A 21,048-nucleotide genomic window follows, 5' to 3' on the forward strand; every position below is an offset into this window, starting at 1 on the left:
CATATGGTCAGAATTCGGTTTGCGTAGCGCACTTCCCTGTGCTTTCTATAAGGTCCGCACGCTATTATAACAGATAACTTTTCAAAATAATGGGACTACCCAATTCTTTCCTTTACGCAGTTCCATTAGTTGTATTGCCCCACATACGCTTTCATGTTTGCACGCTATCTTTTCTTTTCTTGCTGCATCCATAAGAGCAGGACGTCCTTGCTTGAGATACGCTATTTAAACCAAGGACAGTTTCTGCTAAAGTAAATGTTGAAGTAACATTTTACCTAATGAAAATTAAAAAAACTATAAACAAGAAAAGTTTGTTTTAGAATAAGTACGTATACATGAAACAAGAAATGATGAAATATTGCAAATCATGCTGTATCAAAGACCTATAAAATACATTGTGTATTTTATAGGTCTTTGGCTATATCCATCGGAAAATCAGAAATACTGAGTATGTATCAAGGGAGATTGGAATGTTTGCAAACAAGTAAATGCCCGGATGTAAATGTTATTTCTGATTAGCTGGGCGTTTATTTATGCTTGTCTTAATTAACGTTATTATAACATCATTACTATTCACGAGACTCAACGACTTTTTCATTCGGAAGATAAGGTCAAAGTTACATCTTTATTGTTTTTCTTGTTTTGTTTGTTACTATTTATTATACCGTTTAGATCACTTCATTTTGATTTTAGCAGAACGTAACAATTCGTTGTAGTTGTTGTTATGTTGTGTTTTTGTTGTTTAATTTACCGACTTCGTTACGTACGCAAAATATATCATGCAAGCTGTATTTTGGAGCACACGTTCTGAAGTTTTTAATCCTAATTCAAATAATTTCAAAAATTATTTAAACATCCGGGTATTAATGTCTTTGGAAAAACACGCATCTTATACTGCGATTCGTGTTTCTGATTTTCGGTTTACAAAAGTTTATTGGCTTAAAAATACTGATTATTCATAAGAACTTCGTCATGCTTCCGACGCTGTCCGAAGCAAATCTCGCGTTCGCTTGTAAATGTTCGAATACCGTCACAGAAAATTAAATTGAATATATTGTCCCACAAAAATGAAAACAAGCATTTTGTATCTCGTTAAATCAATCTTACCAGACCAAATCTAGCATTTAACTTTTGGCTATTAATAAAAGGAACACTGATTTATATGGGTTAACTTTATTTTAAGTAGTATTTGTTGATTTTAAGTGTTTATGGATTCAGTTTGCATTTTAACATGTTTATGTCCCCCACCACTACAGTGGGGGACATATTGTTTTTGCCCTATCTGTTGGTTTGTTGCTTTGTTGGTTTGTTTGTTTGTTTGCGTCAAACTTTAACATTTTGCCATAATTTTTGCAATATTGAAGATAGCAACTTCATATTTGGCATGCATGTGTATCTCATGTAGCTGCTCATTTTGAGTGGTGAAAGGTCAAGGTCATCCTTCAAGGTCAAAGGTAAAAAAAAACAAATCCAAGGGAAGTAATAAAAAATCAAAGCGACGCAAAAGGGGACATAGTGTTTCTGACAAACACATTTCTTGTTTTTAGTAATGATTATAAGCATGCTTGTTTCAATAAACTGCATACAATCATTTTTGAATCGTTGACTTTTTCGATTATTGTGTTTTGGCAAATTTGAAAATGTCCCGATAGTGGAGATATAAGTCACTATTTAATCCAATCTCAATGCGGACTCCTAAGTGCTCTTCCCGAACGATCTTTTGCAAAGATTTAATACGCGGAAGAATCAAATTATTTCTGAACAAGTATTATTTCTTGATATTTTAAATTAATAGTCATGTTTTAACCCGATAAGGTCAACATTTAACTAAGCTCAATATAACATAGAACCTTATTTTTTACGCATATGCGATACGTGCGTTTGTACGTATGTTCTTCTTTCATTTAAGAATACTTATACAAGCATACCTACAAGATGAAAACGTTTTGGATTCATCAAAGTCGGTGGATAAGTCGTAAAAAGTTGTTTGTATCAACTAACCCGACCGACACTTAACGTTGATGCCGATCCATTTTTTGTTGGTTTAAGACCATGAGCTTTCGAGTATTTTTGCTTAATTCACTAAAATAACTGTTAAGTTTGCGATCATTTTGCTACATTCGATATTTTCCTCTAACTTTAAATTAACCAAAATACCTAAAGAATGAACTGTTAATATAAATTTGGAAATTTCTGCATGTTATTTTATACACTTATTAAATTGGTATTCGTAAAAAAGTAAACGATACAAAAGTTCAGCCGATCTATCTTCTCTACCTTTTCGGCGGTGTAAAAGGAAACAAATGATTATTTTGGCCTTAGCAAATATGCACAAATTAAGCGTATGAACTTCGTTACGTGCAACCAATATACAGTATGGTGATTTTGCAAATGTAATTAGTAAAAGGGTCTCTGCACGTTTTAGCGCAAAATAATAGTAGTACTGCAGTACTACCCATAATGCAAAGCAAATAAACATACACATAAGTTGAGAAGCGACAGCTGTGGACAGAATGTGGCTGTTCCATCAAGTGTTAAACGTGCTCAAGTCCAAAGGACGCTGGACTGCATGTTTAATTGCAGCATCACACCAGACCCGGTCCGTACTGGGTTATTAAAGTCATCACCCGGTCCGGAAGTTTCGAAAGGACTCGGTTAGAATGTGGCAAAAACGTGAAATATCCGTCGATATACCCGGCTGTACGAGGTCATCTTGGTGCACGTAAAGAACGTCATTTCGGTCTATGCTTCGTCCGTGCCGCACATGTAATGACGCTCGCATTACGCCCTTTGTATCTCTGCTGTACAAGAACTACGCATCTTCCACGAACTAAAGCAGGTGCCACATAAGTATCTGGTCCGTATCATTTGATGTCTTCGTAACATGTATCTTGTGAGTAAAACACCGAAGCAGGTTAATTAAAATGGGACCAGTGAAGGGTGTCCATTATACACGTAGAGCAAGAAAATACGCATGAATACAACGAGAGTAACGCTGTATGTATGTATACATAACAAATGAACAGCACAATGAAGAGCAGCAGCAGCCTTAGAAATTCAAGCTTACCGGTATATCAGACAGGATTGACAGCAAAGAGAAGTCACAGTGGGGTAAGAGGACCATCGTGTTTATATTACAATAATCTAACTACATGCAAGGAAACCTAGCTTACAGAACAATGTTACTTTTTGTTCGGTTAAATGAGCTGTGTTTTGAGGCAACTGAAATCAAGCTCATATGCGTTGGATACATAGATAGGTATTGAATAGGGAAAGCAATTTCAGACTACACACTAAATCTTCCGGATATTTTGTTTCATTAGAGCCAAATCTGTGTACCAAGGTAATAAAGGTAATTTTACAACGTCATGTACGGTCTCTACACTGCTCTTGTGTCCATGTTCCTTAGAGTAGTAGCAGGATTTTTCGGCTCCAAGCTTTTTTAGGTCTAGTATTTAAAAAAAACCTTCAAGGGCCTTACCACATGTATACGTTCGAGGATTCTCAAAATTTCCCACGGTTCGCATAACTTTCGAGTCTCGTTAGAACGCGTCGGACGGAATATGAACTTGCTCTGGCGGATTACACGCACTGGTTGTGTGTAGCCAACAATCTTCGGATGCCCTTCGCTGTTATCAGAAAGTGAAAATAGGTTTCTGGGTCAGGTACAAAGTTCGCGGTATGATAAATTACATTAATATCATGGGCAACACGTTTGCGAAAGCAGCGGCAATTGATTTTGGAATTCAATGGTCACTTTGGGCTATTGCAAGCTTGCTCAAAACTGAGAAGTTCTACGATTTGGCAGGTTTGATTTTTCAGATTTTATTTGCAAACCGAAAGTTACGTAACTTCGTAAGCTAAGACCAAGTCGGCAAGTGTAAGATTGAAGTCATAAGAAACAACCACCATGTACCTGTTTTGTTTGACGACGAACAGATGAAATAAAAAAACTTAATTATCAATTTCTATATCACAAGGCCATTTCGATGTTGTTAAATGAATAACTTTGGAAGTTTTCTTTACACACTTCATAATTATGTAGAATAGTGTAGTTTAGGATACAGTTGTTGAGAATTGACAATTCGAAAATTAACACAGATGAAATATAGTGATTGTAATGTTGTTATCATAAGGGGACATTATAACTCCTTATCAGAGTATGCAGACACATAGGCATATGGCTACCCTGTACGGTCATGGGCTAAGTCATAATTTGACATGATGCTGCACTAGTCCAAATAATTAGACGTAAGCTACCCCGCTTAAATCGACCTCATATTTATAGGAGAAGATGCTGCACGTTTTGCTTTCCACTTTGAAAAAAACAATTATAATTTTCTATGATTGTTTAAAGCTATTGTACACATGGGATTGTTAAAAAAACACAAATACATGCCAATGAGCCAAGTGAATGTACACAAAACGTACTTAAAATATATTTTTTTTTACATTTTTGTGTTTGGAAATTTTCATTTTATTGTGATATTATTTTATTATTTTTCAGGAAAACATGAATTATGCGATTGAAATTTTTGTAAATAACTTTATTTGCAGGTTCAGGAACCTTCCTGTTCCTAGCTTACCAAACACTGCAATGGGGTCAGACATACTTCACCCGTCAGAAAGTCACAACAGGCATGGTGATGACCTGGGCTGCAAGGTAGGTTGTCATAGTGATGATCTAAAGTGTTGAAATGGACGGCAAGGTTGGTTGTCATGGTGATGATATGGACTGCAAGATAGGTTGTCATGGTGATGTCCTGGGCTGCAAGGTAGGTTACCATGGTGATAACCTTTACTGCAAGGTAGGTTGTCATAGTGATGTCCTGGACTGCAAGATAGGATGTCATGGTGATGACCCAGACTGCAAGGTAGGTTGTCATGGTGATGACACAGACTGCAAGGTAGGTTGGCATGGTGATGACCTGGACTGCAAGGTCCGTTTTCATGGAGTTGACAAATGCTGCAAAGTTTGTTTTGATGGTGATTACTTGGGCTGCAAGCGTGGTTGTCATGGGGATTTTCAGGGCTGCAAGCGTGGTTGTCATGGTGATAACCTGGACTGCAAGATGGTTTTTCCTCGTGCTGACTTTGGCTGCAACAGTGGTTGTGATTGTAATGACATGAGCTGTAAGGCATTGAGATTACCTAAGCTGCCATGTTTGATGTCATGGTGATGTCCTAGACTGCCATGTGGGCAGTCATTGAGATGACTTTGGCTGCAAGTAAGTTTTCCAATAAAAGTTTTCTTCTTCAAAAACCTTTGTGAGCAAAGTTTTCTATGTTATTAATTGCACATATTAAATGAATTGTCTTTGAAGAGCATTCAATTCTTGATTTATTTTATTCCTATATGGATTATTAATAAACAAAATAAATATATATATTTTTGTGTGGGTCATGAGTGACATTTCGCTTCTTTAAAAAAAATGAATTATGATACAAACAATCCTTCTGATTTTATAACATTTTTTGTGTGAAAACTGTCATATGGCCTATCTGTGAACATGTGCCTTTAATTATTATTTTATCATTCACTGTTGTTTCAGACTCGGCCTGTTCCTGTTCACTCGAGTTCTGAAAGATGGCAAGGATAGCAGGTTTAACAGTGTAAGAGGAAATCCAGGACGATTCTGGGTCTACTGGACAATACAAGGTCAAATACTAAATGGGTTTCTAAATATGAAAAAAGTGTTTATAAATTAAAGCTTTGTACAAAAATGCTTTAAATTGAAACTAATTTTAGGTGTGGACAAGGACTAAAATCCTGTTACCCGTAGTTAAATTTGTTGCTTATGTGTCATAATGTCATTAAAAATGGTCAGAAGGTACATTTTCCAGTAACGTATTCTATTATTCTTGTTTTGAATCACCTCATCTCATCTTCGCTTGTGGTCCATTCGGACTATCGACCAGCATTCTCCAGGCGTCTTGGTTATGGACGAGTTTTCAGCTGTCCCCATGTCTTGTACAGCTGTTTTTTATCTGCATCCAGACCTCGCCACCAGGTGTTTCTAGACCTCCCTGTCTTCCTCTTCCCTTAGGAGTTCCTGGTGAGAGATGGCCTTGTCGTATTTGAGGCAGGTTTGGGAAGAATGTGACCAATCTATTGTCAACATCTCTAAATGATGTCTTCTTCAACGGGCTGCTGCATTGTTCTTTGTTGGTGATCTTGTCTTGCCAGCGAATCTTAATATCTTCCTGTGGCAGATGTTGATGACGATCTGGATTTTATACATACAGGTGACGAGGGGTCTGCAGGTCTCTTCTTCATGGAGTAGTATTAACTTCATGATGGTATTGAAGAGCCTGATCTTGGTGGTGACGCCTATTGCGAAACATCCATAGATGTTATACAGCTGATGAAAGGCTGCTCGTGCATTAACGTTAAAGATTCTGATGTTTTCATCTGTTTCTCCTTGGTTTTCCAGTATTCCACCTAGATAGGTTAGGTTTTCAACCTCTTTTAGCACCTCACCATAGACAATTGATGAGTCGTTGGATGCATTGGTCTGGAACACCTTGTTATTCCCTATGTTGATGGTGAGTCCAAGTCTAGCTGATGTTCGTCTCTTCTTGCATCTGTTCATGGTTGTGAGTGTGAAAAGCCAGATCATCGTCATTTATCTATTCTTTTGAAGTGTGGATTTCTTTTTGCTTCTCATCTGTGGAGGTCATCATGACTAGCAGGAACAGGAAAAGTGAAAAAAGCAACCTTGCCTCACTCAGGTTCTTACTTTGGAGGCGTCCATGAGCTGTCTGCTTAAGGGATTCTTCAGGTAATTCCTTCATAAGACTTCCTGATGATGTTGGTGATCTTTTCTTGCACGTCATCCCATAGTCGTTGAAGAAGTGTTAGTTCCGATTAAGGGATTGTTTCAGAATGATAATCTCTCATTTGGTTACCGGGCATTTTTGTCACAGACTTGCGGATCTACAGCGTCTTTCATTCCTTCCAGCAGCATGCGATTAAACTCCTTTCCTGGCATGATAAATATTTTATCCCTCCGTTGTTGGAGCAGGAACTGAGGTTATGTTTCTTGGGAAGTGTGTTGAGTTAGCCCTCTTTCCACTCTATTGGTATTTCTCTTTTTCCCATATCTTGCTGAAGAGCAGGTAGAGAAGCTCCTCACCTGCCAATATTTCTGCAATTATCATGTAAGGTCCTAGCTGTTCTTTAAATTACGTGATGCAGCGGCTATCATCCTTCATGAGTGCGTAGCTCTTTGATTTGCAGATCGCTTGTTACTGGCGGTATCTCCAGGGGTTCGAAGGAGCTTGCCTGTTGGGTAGCGCATGTAATAGCTTGATCTCACTCTTCTGCTGCCCTTCGTCATCTGCATATACCGTATTGCCGTCCCTTTCTTTGCTTACTTGTCTTCTATTCTGATAATGTTTGGGTACAGGTGCTTGGTTCTGTTTGTTGTGCTACCTCTAATGATTCTGTTTCAAGCATCTTTAGGTTGTTTCGCTTGTTTTCTTTTGTACTTCGCTTGACATTCCTATTTGCTTCTTGTGATTTTGATTTTTCTGCTCTTGTTCTGCAGTTGTTGACACTTCCTTTCTTTTCTCTCTTCAACTGTATTTAGCGTCTCTGCTGATATACACTCATTGTAGGGCCCATCACTACTTGGTATGTCGGCGTCATTGCTACTTTTACCGCCTGGCACTCCTTTCCTTTCTTCTCTTCTTTAAGCAGATCTTCAAGGAATAGGAATGTGTTTGAGATAGTGAAATAAACTCCTTCTGCTTCCATCTGTTTTTCAGCGGAGCGGTGTTAACTAGCGTTGGCTTGACCCTTGGTCCAAATTGTGATGGAAATCACTTCCTCCGATGACCAGGTACTTGTGGTACTCAGTTCAGCAAATCTCTTACTGTTGTCTTTCATCTCGCGTAGCCCTTGCTTCGAATTATCTCGTCATATCGTCGGTTGTCAGTGCATTTCATGTTGCTGAAGGCTAGAAGTTCAATAATTTTGTTCCTCTTGGGTCTGTCTTGTATGACGCTTAACAGTCTATTGTAAAAGTTATCCTTTTCGTCCTCTTAACTATCGTGTTTGGGGTTCGAAGTACTGTTTTTTTTTCCATGTCGGCCCTCTTATTTGTTTTTGAAAAAGGCTGTCATGATCTGTTGTCCGTTTGCCTCCAGCCGATGGGCGCTCTCTTTGTTACTCCCTGGGTGTATGATTCGTCCTCCTCCTCATGTACCGAGAACAGAAGTACATCTGTGAAAGTCAGTTGCTTCAGCCCAAAACCTTTCCATCTTGATTCACTGATTCCTTAGATGGAGAGGTTGAATTTCCTCATCTCTGCGACCACTTGCGCTGTCTTCCCAGTATTGTTTATAGTTCGGACATTCCATGTACCTATGGCGGTGGTGGTCCTGGTGCAGATGATGGTCTTCATCCTGATGTCTTTCCCGTTGCCCCTACTCTCCCAATCTACAGGTCCATCTTTTCCACAAGTCCACGATGTCTGTTGTTTGCTGTTAAGCTTTTCTTTATCTTGCAAGTTTTCATAGGGTATGGTAGTTTGTCTTCGCAAAACCCTCCTTCCTTTATAAATCAGGCTTGGGACCTTTTTTTTCTCAATACAATATATTTATGCCCCCCTTCAAAGAAGAGGGGGTATATTGCTTTGCACATGTCGGTCTGTCGGTCCGTCCACCAGGTGGTTTCCGGATGATAACTCAAGGACGCTTAGGCCTAGGATCATGAAACTTCATAGGTACATTGATCATGACTCGCAGATGACCCCTATTGATTTTTAGGTCACTAGGTCAAAGGTCAAGGTCAGGGTGACCCGAAATAGTAAAATGGTTTCCGGATGATAACTCAAGAACGATTATGCCTAGGATCATGAAACTTCATAGGTGCATTGATCATGACTTGCAAATGACCCCTATTGATTTTCAGGTCACTAGGTCAAAGGTCACGGTGACCCGAAATAGTAAAATGGTTTCCGGATGATAACTAAAGAACGCTTATGCCTAGGATCATGAAACTTGATAGGTAGATTGATCATGACTCGCAGATGACCCCTATTGATTTTCAGGTCACTAGGTCAAAGGTCTAGGTCACGGTGACCCGAACTAGTGACCTGATAATCAATAGGGGTCATCTGCGAGTCATGATCAATGTACCTATGAAGTTTCATGATCCTAGCCATAAATGTTCTTAAGTTATCATCCGGAAACCATTAGTGACAGCCATTGTGTGAATATGTTTTTTGTCACTGTGACCTTTACCTCTGACCTAGTGACCTGGCACTTATGGCTAGGATCATGAAACTTCATAGGTACATTGATCATGACTCGCAGATGACCCCTATTGATTATCAGGTCACTAGGTCAAAGGTCAAGGTCACAGTGACAAAAAACATATTCACACAATGGCTGTCTCTACAACAGAGAGTCCATATGGGGGGCATGCATGTTTTACAAACAGCCCTTGTTTGTGTTAGCTTTGTTCGCCATATTTTAGATTATTTCAGTCATATGTGACAGGCCCTTACTTAATTAGTTTTTTAACATTTTCTTTTCTTAAAAATTATTTCTTTAATTCTACTTTGTTTTCTTAAATACACTGTTTCAATATTAAAAAACAAACATTTTTTATTCCAATGATACTCTCATACTTGTTTAACCTCGAATCATTATTCATTGTTTTGTGTTTAAAATGCAAATTACTGTCACTATGTATGTTAATATATAACTGGGGAAAGGAACCCTACTAGCTTTGCTACCGTTCCAATCCTATAAACTCATGATGTGTGTAACATATCTTGTACACACATTCTAGAATAAATATGTTTAAACCAATTAGTAACCAGGTAGCTCCTATCCTGGGCAAGATTACCTGCACTGCATATTGATTATTCCAAAATAGGTACAGGTAATACTGCTTTCAAATAAGCTACCACTCAACATTTCAGGTATTTGGGTGTTTGTGACCCTCCTCCCATTGCTCGTTCTCAACAACAAGAAGGAAGACCGTCCACTGACAACCCGAGACTATGTTGGTTGGGGCATTTGGACCCTGGGTTTCTTGTTTGAAGCCCTAGCTGACCATCAGAAGTCTGTTTTCAAGAGCAACCCAGGCAACGCGGTAAGACTTTTGTATACTTATATATACCTATGGCTAATCAGATCCTTATACTAGTGTACTTTTGGTATCAAATACACGAGACTTAATTGTTAACTACAATGTCACACAATTATTTCATGCGATGTAACCGATCGGATCGGCATCATCATTCACTTTGCTGATTTTGCCTTTGGGGTGGAAATGAGAGACTTCCGCCAGTCAGGTCTGTTGTGGGCTCATACATGGTGAGGGACGTCCACTCTTTCATATTGTCCATCCAGCTTTTCTTGTTATGGCCTCGATAGCAACCTCCCTCTAGTGTGCCCTAGAGCAAGGTCTAGCCCAGAGAGTCTTGCCTGGTGACTTGTCCACACCAAGCCAGCTTTCGTCGTTTGATGGTGGATAGGAGGGTATCTTGTGGGCCAAAAAAGTACTGCTGTCACGTTCCGGACGTACTTGTTATACCCCCACAAACGAAGTTAAGGGGGATATATAGGAGTGAACTTGTCTATCGGACTGTCTTTCAGTCCGCTCTCTAATTCAAGTAGTTTTCATCCGATCCTCACCAAACTTGGTCAGAAGTTGTATCTACATGATGTCTAGGCCAAGTTCGAACATGGGCCTTGCCGGGTCGCAAACTAGGTCACGGGGTCACTTAGTGCGTTTTAAACATTCAGCATGTTGTCCGCTCTCTAATTCAAGTAGTTTTCATCCGATCTTCACCACACTTGGTCAGAAGTTGTAACTAGATGATGTGTAGGTCAAGATTGAACATGGGCCATGTCGGGTCAAAAACTAGGTCACGGGGTCACTTAGAGTGTTTTAAACCTCACCATGTTGTCCGCTCTCTAATTCAAGTAGTTTTTATCCAATCTTCACCAAAATTGGTCAGAAGTTGTATCTTGATAATGTCTAGGGCAAGTTTGAATATAGGTTATGCCGGGTCAAAAACAAGGTCACGGGGTCAATTAGTGCGTTTTAAACATCACAATTTTGTCCGCTCTCTAATTCAAGTAGTTTTCATCCAATCTTCACCAAACTTGGTCAGAAGTTGTATCTAGATGATGTCTATGTCAAGTTTGAATATGGATCATGCCGGGTCAAAAACTAGGTCACGGGGTATCTTAGTGCGTTTTAAACCTCACCATGTTGTCCGCTCTCTAATTCAAGTAGTTTTCATCCAATCCTATCCAAACTTGGTCACAAGTTTTATCCATATGATCTGTAGGACAAGTTTGAACATTCCGGGCCTAAAACTAGGTCACAGGGTCACTTAGTGCGTTTTTTAACATTCAGCATGGTGTCTAATTCAAGTAGTTTACATTCGATCTTCACTATATCTTTCTTCTCTTAAAATTTGGAATCATTAGTGATATTATAGGCATTTTTCACTGTTGAACAAAATTGTGTCTTTGTGTCGTATGAACAAATCTGCATGAAAACTACTTTTGGACTCAGATCGTACATCAAATCATTTCTGTCGTCAGTTGTCAAAACACCTATATACTGTTTGATTCCAATAATGTTGCTTTAATGGAATTACTATTTTTATATATTTGATTCTTAATATTTAATCAACTAAACTTGTTTTATTAGTAGTACAATTTTGCAGTAGCCCCCCATTAATAGTTTTATTATTACTTTACAGTACCGCCCCTGGATTTTGTTCACGTCATTGTGTCTTCGCTTGTCAATTACGTCATAACTCTTTCTCTGTTCCAGTTGTAAGTCACATGCATAGGACATTGGGTTTATAACGTTCAATTTTATTTATATTTTCTCTCTGATAGGCGTTTCTTGTTTGATTTAATTATTATTATTTTTTTTTAGCAGTCACATAAACAACCAAGTAATGTCATATGGAATTTTTACACCCATTATTGCTGCCTCTTCCTGTATTTGCGCGATGATTATCTGATATATTAACTCCATGATCCTATATTCTCAAATCTTTTTCTATAAAGAAGGAATGTAGTTGACAATTGTTAATAGTTTTATTTGATCGTTCGTCAAAAAGTTGTAACTCTGGTACTCTTGTATCTTCAATGCAATTGAGTAATTAAATAGTAATTAAATTAAATGCGTTTTAATTCCCTTTTATTGTTGTTTAATTTGAGTTGCAATGCTATGACGTTAAATTTTATTTACACTTAAATGTATTATGAATATTGCTGGGCCAAGTGTGAGGTTGAGTGCTCTATAACCAGGTTTAAACCCCAATGCTTTGCATTGATCGTTCCAAGGCAGTGACCCCAGCTTTATTCATAGTTTGTGTTTATGTTGGTTTGTATTGTGCTGGTTTGTATTGTTTGGGCAATCGGTCACTTGCCTTAAATAAAGGACCATCTATTTGTTTTAATGAGAATTCAATACTGCTCCAGCAGCTGGAGTTTCACTTCTTTATATTGGTCCGAAGTTTTATGGAGATGATCTTAAGGCCAAGTTAGAACATGGGCCTTTCTGTGTCAAAAACTAGGTCAAGGGGTCACTTAGTGCGTTTTAAAAATTGAGCAATGTGTCTGCTGTTTTTTGTGAAGACGACATGCAAAATATTATGTGTCAATGCTGCATGCGGGGGTATTCGTCACGTCTGTGACAAAGCTCTAGTTGGTCTTGTGCTCAATGGAGGAGATGCCGAGCCGTTTATCACCCCAGGAAACCCGATACCTTGCGGGTCTTGTAATACCATAGGGGACAGTGCTGTGCATTTTGGCATGAACTTACATAGGGTAAGTAAATTGGAAAAATTATTTTTTCAAAGTCCAATTTGAAACAACTGTGTATTAACATTGATAACAAAGGTATTGGCCTACATGTAGAAAAAATCCTGACAAATTTTCTTAAAAAATGAGCGACATATTAAGGCTCCCTGAAGTAGAAGATCAGGCAAAACGGGCCATGTTCAGGCATTTACGGGAGAAAAACTGCTTTAATTTGCAAGCCACTACCATTATTAAAGAATTAATACAAACTTTCACATGTCTGCTATAAACTTTAAGCAGGGTTTCTCCAGAAAACAATTTATTGTGGAAAAAATTGCGTTTTTAATGACCATGTTGGGAGAACATTGATACCATCTGGGGAAGAACAGGAAACCATATGATGGGCAGTGACTTTATAATTCTTTTTCAGCCATTTTGTTGCAATTTCTTTGCTTTGTAGAGGCCTACAGTAAGTGTATGTGGGCACATATGCATTCAAGTGTACTTTTAATGCCTTATATATGATAAATAGTGCCTTTTCAACATTCTCGAGTTTAATTTCTTTTTACCAACACTATTTTGGAAAATATAAAGAAAGACTTTACTGTTTTTTCGCATACATTAATTGGTTAGGTACATAAAAATTATGTCTTAATAAGTGTATATGGGGTTTTGATGTAAAATATTTATGTGGCGTGTTCTGCGACTTCTTGTGATAATTCGGCAAGTGTCATAATGAGAAAAACTCATTTGAAATGAAGTCGCTAAACTTGCGCTTAATTTTGTTTAGATTGCCTTAAGTTTTCTGTGATTTTACTGTTAAGCCTATTTAAGTAACATTAATATCGGCACAGACTGGCCTTGGAAAGAATTGTCTATCAAACAAAATAATAGTTAATTTAGACCTTTTAATTTCAATGAGCTGACTTGTTACTCCCCTTTTAACGAATTTGGCCATTGCTAGTTTATAGCCGCAAACAAGACTTCAACACATGACGTTGATACCGATTTTATACATTTAACAAAACAAAGAACAGTTGATTAAAAGAATAACACTTACCTTGTTCACAGACAAGTTTAATCATTGTTATGAATTCTTGAAGGATATTTGCTGGAAAACTTTACGGATAAATTATTAAATTATTAAACTTTTAGTCAATTGTTGAAACATAATGATTTTGTTATTTTAAGTGTTTAAATTTTAACGTAATTTTCTATGTGTTCGATAACTGGTTCGTCCACCATATTGTCAATAATAACCGCAAGGGGAGTTAGACAGTATAGTTGCTGTAACAAATTTACAATCACAAGCAGTCTTTGATTTTGTGCAATGACAATGATAGATTTTAGAGTAACAATTGCTCTCATGTTGATATAATATGTTTGAATGTTGAAGAAATTTTACCTATACTCACTTTATTACAGTATGCATTTTTAATAATTTATATTCCATTCCACCTGTGATCATAACGGTATGTGTTGCGCATAATTCATTGATGCATCTACATATGAGGTTTTTAGAACCCAGGAAGGGCTAATGTAATGTTTCTTTATCAGAGAACACAGTGACCTTTGACCTAATGGCCAAATAATGTAGTGTGATAATGTAAAACTCATTTAGGTCAGGTGTATCTACATAGGAAGTTTGAAGATTGCAGATGGAAGCAATTTTGTTCTGAAGACAACATTTAAGTTTTCTATTAGAGGTTGAAGTGACATTGACATTTGACCTTGTGATCTGACACTGGATTTGACCTGTAAAACTCATTGGGTGCATCAATATATGAATTTTGAAGGCTGCAGGTGGAAGCACTTCCATTATACAGTCTATGATAAAGTTTTCTATAAGAGATTTAAGTGACCTTGGCCTATGACCTAGTGACCTAAAAGACGATGGGGTGCATATATAAAGCGGTGCATATATAAAGCTAGTAAGGTTGCATCAACATATGAAGTTTTAATGTTGTATGTTCATTTGTTCAAAATTTATTTCATGAAAATAAATCGGGCGGACAAACGGACAAAAAAATCGGGACGGACGTAACATACTGGGACAGGGACAGTCGGGACAAACTGATTCCTATATAGCTATAAAGCCCCCCAAACAGACTTTGTGGAGGTATAATAATGTGTGGGGGTGGGGGCAACACTAGCATTGTGATAGCTTTTTTACATATCTTAAGTGGACATTGAATAACCACATTATATATAAGACAAAGGATTCACGTTTCTAAAATGATGTTGGATGAAAGCCAAATAATATCATTGAATGTATTAAAAAGCATTAAAAGTACATTTGTATGCATATGTGCCCACATACACTTATTATAGTCCTCTACAAAGCAAAGAAATTGCATTAACATGACTGAAAATTAGGTTTTTTGTCACGAAAAAGAATTATAAAGTCACTGCCCACATATGGTTTCCTGGTCTTCCCCAGATGGTATCAATGATTTCCCAACATGGGCATTAAAAACGCAAATTTCTCTACAATAAATCAGTGCTCACTCTGGCCTTCAGAAAATAATAGCCATATTTTTTTTCCTTAAAAAAATAATAGCCAAAACATATGCGGACTTTTCCGCAAAACGGTACTGAAGGCAAAAAGAAAGAAAAAAACATGAATCTCATTTTATCTATGTTTTATTAAATGTATATCTATTGATTTAAGTTATAATATATATATATACTCAAAAACAAACATAATATCAGTGTGTCATTTTCTTATAAAATATTATCATGGCTTTACAATAAAGAATACAATCAATGTTGTGGGTGTGACTTAACAAACCAGATCTCAGCTACAGTTACATACACATAAGAATTAAGGGCAGAGGCCCCAACCCACCCAGAGCACTAATTATACTATTTTTTATAGTTTTTCCAATTGCAATTTTTGGTGAATACTCGAAATATTATAAACCACACCTTCCGTATCACCGCATGTGTATTCGTCATTCTATTTTTGCTGTTATGAACTTCGAAAATAAATCATAATGGACGAAAAAAATACAGTATCCGAAAACGGTAATCCGAAAAATTGTACGCGTTTTGCACATGAAATATGCATAATATAAAATATTAATATGCATAATCGAAAATGTGCATATCGTTCGACTACTTTATCTCTTAATACGGCGTTTGCCATCGGCCGCAATATTGTAGGCAGAGGCCAATATCAATTGTAAATGATTTATTCCAAAAATAACACTTTCGCAATGCCGATCATGTTTACATCAATTAACGTCACAGCGCGTGAGTTATAATACACCACCTAAGTGTAATTCCAAACACGTGTTTCGTTAAAATTAGCTGACCATGGCATATGCCGGGTCCCTTTGAATTGGGAAAACCAGGTTACCTGGTTAAAAATTGGAATCATTATGTTAAAGCAGACGACAAACAGCGGTAATTACGGGGATAATTAGTTGATGGCGATTAAATAATTATTTCATCAAGCAATGTTAAACGTAATCTAATTGCAGAAAAAACGGCGTGCAAAACAAAACCAGCCAACAATATTAGCGGCGATTTTCAATAATGACGATTAAATAATAATTGGCGAAAAATTAACAAAGATCTAACAGTTACCGATAATTGGTAAAGCACAGGGAGATTAAAGACGTTTTTTCCGAAATATATCACTGCTGTCGGACACTGATTGAGAAAAATGCTCTAGGCCACAATGTCGCAGAAGTTATTGACGCGTGTATGACAATACACAGGGTCGAGTGTGTACACAGATAATCTCGTTATCGATTTTTCCTGCTTGATGGCCCGATTTGCAGGCGTTTCGCAATCGCGGGACAACATTTAGTGGCAATTTTGTTTTTTTATTCATAACCTCTCAGCAGGGTTTCTCCAGAAAACTATTTATTAAATAGTTTTCTGGAGAAACCCTGCTGAGAGGTTATGGCAGATATGTGAAAGTTTGTATTAATCCTTTCATAATGGTAGTGGCTTGCAACTTAAAGCAGTTTTTTTCTCCCCTTAATGCCTGAACATGGCCCGTTTTGCCCGATCTTCTACTTCAGGGAGCCACAATTCGCTCATTGTTTTAAGAAAATTTGTCAGGATTTTTTCTTCGTGTAGGCCAATGCATTTGTTATCAATGTTAATACACAATTGTTTCAAATTGGACTTTGAAAAAAATAATTTTTCCTGTTTACTTACCCTATGTTAGTTCATGCCAAAATGCACAGCACTGTCCCCTATGGTATTACACTACCCACAAGGTATCGGGTTTCCTGCGGTGTTTATGTATAGTCTTGTGTTCAAAGGCTTGTATCTTGCTTTCTGTGTCCGAGTAAGGTGTCCAAGTCTCGCAGCCGTACAGCAAGATGGAGACACTGTGGGATTTGTGGAGCTTGTGCTTGGTGGCCAAACTAACGGAGTTTCTTGTCCATAATCTGCTCAGTCTGGTCATCGCTGCGGTCGCCATGGCAATTAGTATTTGATCTCAACGGTAGTGGTACCGTTCTTGGATAGTATTGCTCCCAAGAACTTGAAGCTTGCAACTTCTAGCTTCTATTAATTCACGGCGATGATGATGTCTGCACTTGTGTTATTCGTTCTGTCCACCATGATCTTCGATTTCACTGTGCAGACCTCCATCTCGTATGCTCCTGCTCTTTTGTAGAGTCTGTTGTCGAGGTCTTTGAGTTCACTTATGGTGCCACCCAAGAGGTAAATGCCATCAGCGAATCTCAATATGGGCCTTCTATTGTTGGCGATAGAGTGGTGTTGGTTTTGAAGGGTCACATGCATTTTCTCAAGGAAAAGGTTTAACTAAACGGGGAAGAGTAGACATCCCTGACAGACGCTCGTATATGTCATGAAAAAGTACTGCGCTGCTGGCATGTCCGTAAAGTTTGCCGTATTCCGTCATCCTGGAATAGATGGATGAAGTAAAACAACAACAACTCACAAATCAATTCTCTCATTATATTTGTTACTGTGAAACCAATATTGTTCGCCTGAGTCAAATGGTCAACAAACGTTTAAGTCAAAAGTATTTTATCCGAAATATATATCTGAATCATTGTGACGTCCGTCTTGTTATTATGTGGCATTGATATGTGGCTTAATCTTTTAGGGGTGTAATGCCTTTCTCTAATGTGTTTGAATGATCAAAATTAAGGTTCCGTTTACAGGGCAAGTTCATTACATCTGGGCTGTGGAGCGTATCTCGTTACCCAAACTATTTTGGAGAGATATGCATGTGGCTTGGAATATTCATCACATCATCCTCGGTTATGACAACACCAAAAGAGTACGCGTCTGTGATATCGCCATTGTTTGTGTCGTTCCTGCTGCTGCGTGTCAGCGGAATACCGATCCAGGAGAAGCAACAGGCCAAGAGATGGGGAACCGATCCTAACTTTGTCAACTATGTCAAGCGGACGGCAAAATTAATTCCGTATATTTGGTAGAAAACGAAGGACAATATGAAACTGTTTAATGTGAAGATGTCAAATTCCGTATATTTGGTAGAAATGTGAACATCAATACACTATGTTTAGTAGAATTAGATTGAGTATTTATGCTGTGTTTTGAATTTGTAGTATTGCATATGGGTATGTTTGTGTTTAAGTTGTATTGTCATATAAAATTAAGTACGTTTAAAGTGTTGTGAACAAATTAAGCAAGCGCTTTACTATTATACATTCAGCGCCCAACTTCTAAAAAATTTATTCGAATTTTTACATAGTGCAATACGGTACAAAACACACAAGTAATTCCTGTCTCAGGAAAACAAATATTAATTTCCGTGTGATTGTATTACCACCGTAAATGTATTTGTTTGGGTTTGTTGGTGCTTGTAAATCGAAAGGTTTATAATGAATATGATGCTAAAAAGTGATTGTTATTAATGAAATAACGTATTCAACTGAACATCATACATACATGCATGCGTGCATCCGCTCTAGATGTAATGTAAACACTGCTTTACATGGCTTATATGCTTTACACTGCTAGTGTGTGTACACAAATGACTACTTTTTCGGGCTTTCACTTTCAAATAAAGGTAAAAATGCAGTTTAGACTTGTAGACGATTTGATTCGTAAAAAGGTATCAAAACGCTAATAATTTTTTTCTTTAATGTAAAAAATATATATGTGCATTCAATAAATAAATTCAAAATAAAAAATTCCGTAAGTTGTTAATCTAATTCAGCATTGTGTACACCACGGTCTTACTGACCTGTGTACTAACGCGAAAGGAATTGTGGGTAGCAATTTTTTTTACGAATGAAAAGTGAAAGCGAAAGTAGGTCAGGTAATCGTGCTTCTGATAATCGCTATCAGTCTTAATAGTGATTCAAAATCACATTTAAACATAATTAAATTACATTTCTTTAAGCAACATTCCGTTTTCAACACTAATAAAAAACGATTTTTCTTTCGTTATTAACATTTTCATTCCTACGCAGAACTACTTTGGCGGAAGTATAATTCCCCAGACTAGGGGAATGTGATGCGTCTTAGTATAGAGGTGACAATAACGTAGTGACGTCACCATCTATGTATAGAATACTCATTCAGCGTTTGTATTGAATTTTAAACTAAATTCAAAACATCGCCGAACGAAACGCGCGTGTCTGCTGACATAATGTCTCTGGATTGCATCATTCATTCAGTTCATGAACGTGGGTGCCTGGGATTTCAAACTCATGCATTAATATGATACGCATTTGTGTGTTTACAAGATAAGTATTGATGCAAAGCATCAAAGGGCGTCGGGAATTTCAGTGTGAAAGGCACGCAATGAAGTTACACGGAACGGGTTTTTTTCTACAGTAAATATTAATATAATGGCCGATTATTTTACACAAAATAGAAAACGATACTGGTATACCCATTATCTATGATTTTTTGTTATAACCCCCAAATAACTATTATCTATGATGTTGTGTTATAACCCCCCAAATAACCATTATCTATGATTTTGTGTTGTAACCCCCAAATATTTCATAGTTCATTTTATTTACATTGGTTCCTTTTTTTACTGGCATCCGTGTGCAGTTTTCATTAATGGAACAGAACTGTGTAGGTTTAAAAAAAATCTGCTTCATCTTGTAAGCGTAATTTCATATTTTTACTCAACTTCAAGGGGAGATGATTCTGAACTTATTCTTACGATGCTCATTTACGATAGGGGTTGAGTACTCATTGATATGAAAACACTGTAAAAGTTTTAATGTGTTTATGAACCCCCCCCCCCCCCCCCCCCCCCACCCTCTCACACATATATTTCATTGGCATAATAAAAACAAAAAATGGTAACAATAAAACAGCATATTTATTTAAACTAAAATGTCTACATCAAAACAAAAGTTAACATAGAACACAAATAAAAGAATTTGATTCTACTGGGGCTCGAACCTTGGGCCTCTTACATGTGAAGCGAGCGTGTAACCACTACACTACGGAACCGCTTGAAAAATCACCTAACTATGATATTAATAAGTGACTGTAGTGCAACGGTTATCAATAAAGCAATAAACTGTGTAATCGCTGTCGTCTTGTAAAATTGAAGAAAATACGCGTTAACCAAAACTCGAACAGCAAAAGTCAGCGCTATTGTTAGAAAAACCACAAAATAAATATATTATGTTTTGTTTTTATACAAAACCAGAAAGTTTCACCTGTTCGCGTATTTGCCCAGTCCCTGTGATCTATAATATTTAGTGAAAACATCTTTTGGAATGATAAATAATCATATTATAACGAAAAATCAACTTTTCTAAAAAAAAAGTCAAGCGAATTTCCAGGGGTGGCGAAATCAAATGTCCGAGTTGCCCGAGTCGTACATTTGCTTGTCTGGGCAACTGACTTTTTTCAATTAAGTTGTCCGTGGACCAAAAGTTTTTTAAAAGTCGGGTCCAGGTATACAAAAAAATACATTGTATTAAAGCCGTAATTAAGTTTTACAAAACCGGATGTTAACATGCAATTATTGTCAGTGCTATTTGCGGAGCAATCAAGCTAAAATATGGGCACTCTCATGCGCAGTGATCTCCCTTATTCTATAAGAGACCAGGAGCATGCCGCATTTTAAACATTCGGCCCGACTGTTAGACAGTGTACAGACTGGTTTCTTTATTTTTTCAATCAGACGGAAATAAAAAGTATCAAAGTAAGATTATCAAAACACGGTCTACCTTGTTATTTAAGACGACTTTAATGGTAAAAATGGAACATATTTTTTTTTTTATCTTCAAAAACGGAGCAGAAACCCGAAGCTTTGAGCAGTCC

General features: G+C 37.3%; 1 protein-coding gene across 1 annotated transcript; it reads left to right on the forward strand.

Moving 5' to 3' along the window:
* Positions 1 to 3,631: 3,631 nt before the first annotated feature.
* Positions 3,632 to 18,648, forward strand: LOC127854852 (uncharacterized). Its single transcript, XM_052389919.1, has 5 exons — positions 3,632 to 3,808; positions 4,558 to 4,663; positions 5,553 to 5,659; positions 9,936 to 10,108; positions 17,943 to 18,648. Exons 1-5 carry the CDS (start codon positions 3,682 to 3,684, stop codon positions 18,219 to 18,221), a joined length of 792 nt encoding a protein of 263 aa, XP_052245879.1. The 5' UTR covers positions 3,632 to 3,681; the 3' UTR covers positions 18,222 to 18,648.
* Positions 18,649 to 21,048: the final 2,400 nt, after the last annotated feature.

Source organism: Dreissena polymorpha, chromosome 13, assembly GCF_020536995.1.
Source record: "Dreissena polymorpha isolate Duluth1 chromosome 13, UMN_Dpol_1.0, whole genome shotgun sequence".
NCBI lineage: Eukaryota > Metazoa > Mollusca > Bivalvia > Myida > Dreissenidae > Dreissena > Dreissena polymorpha.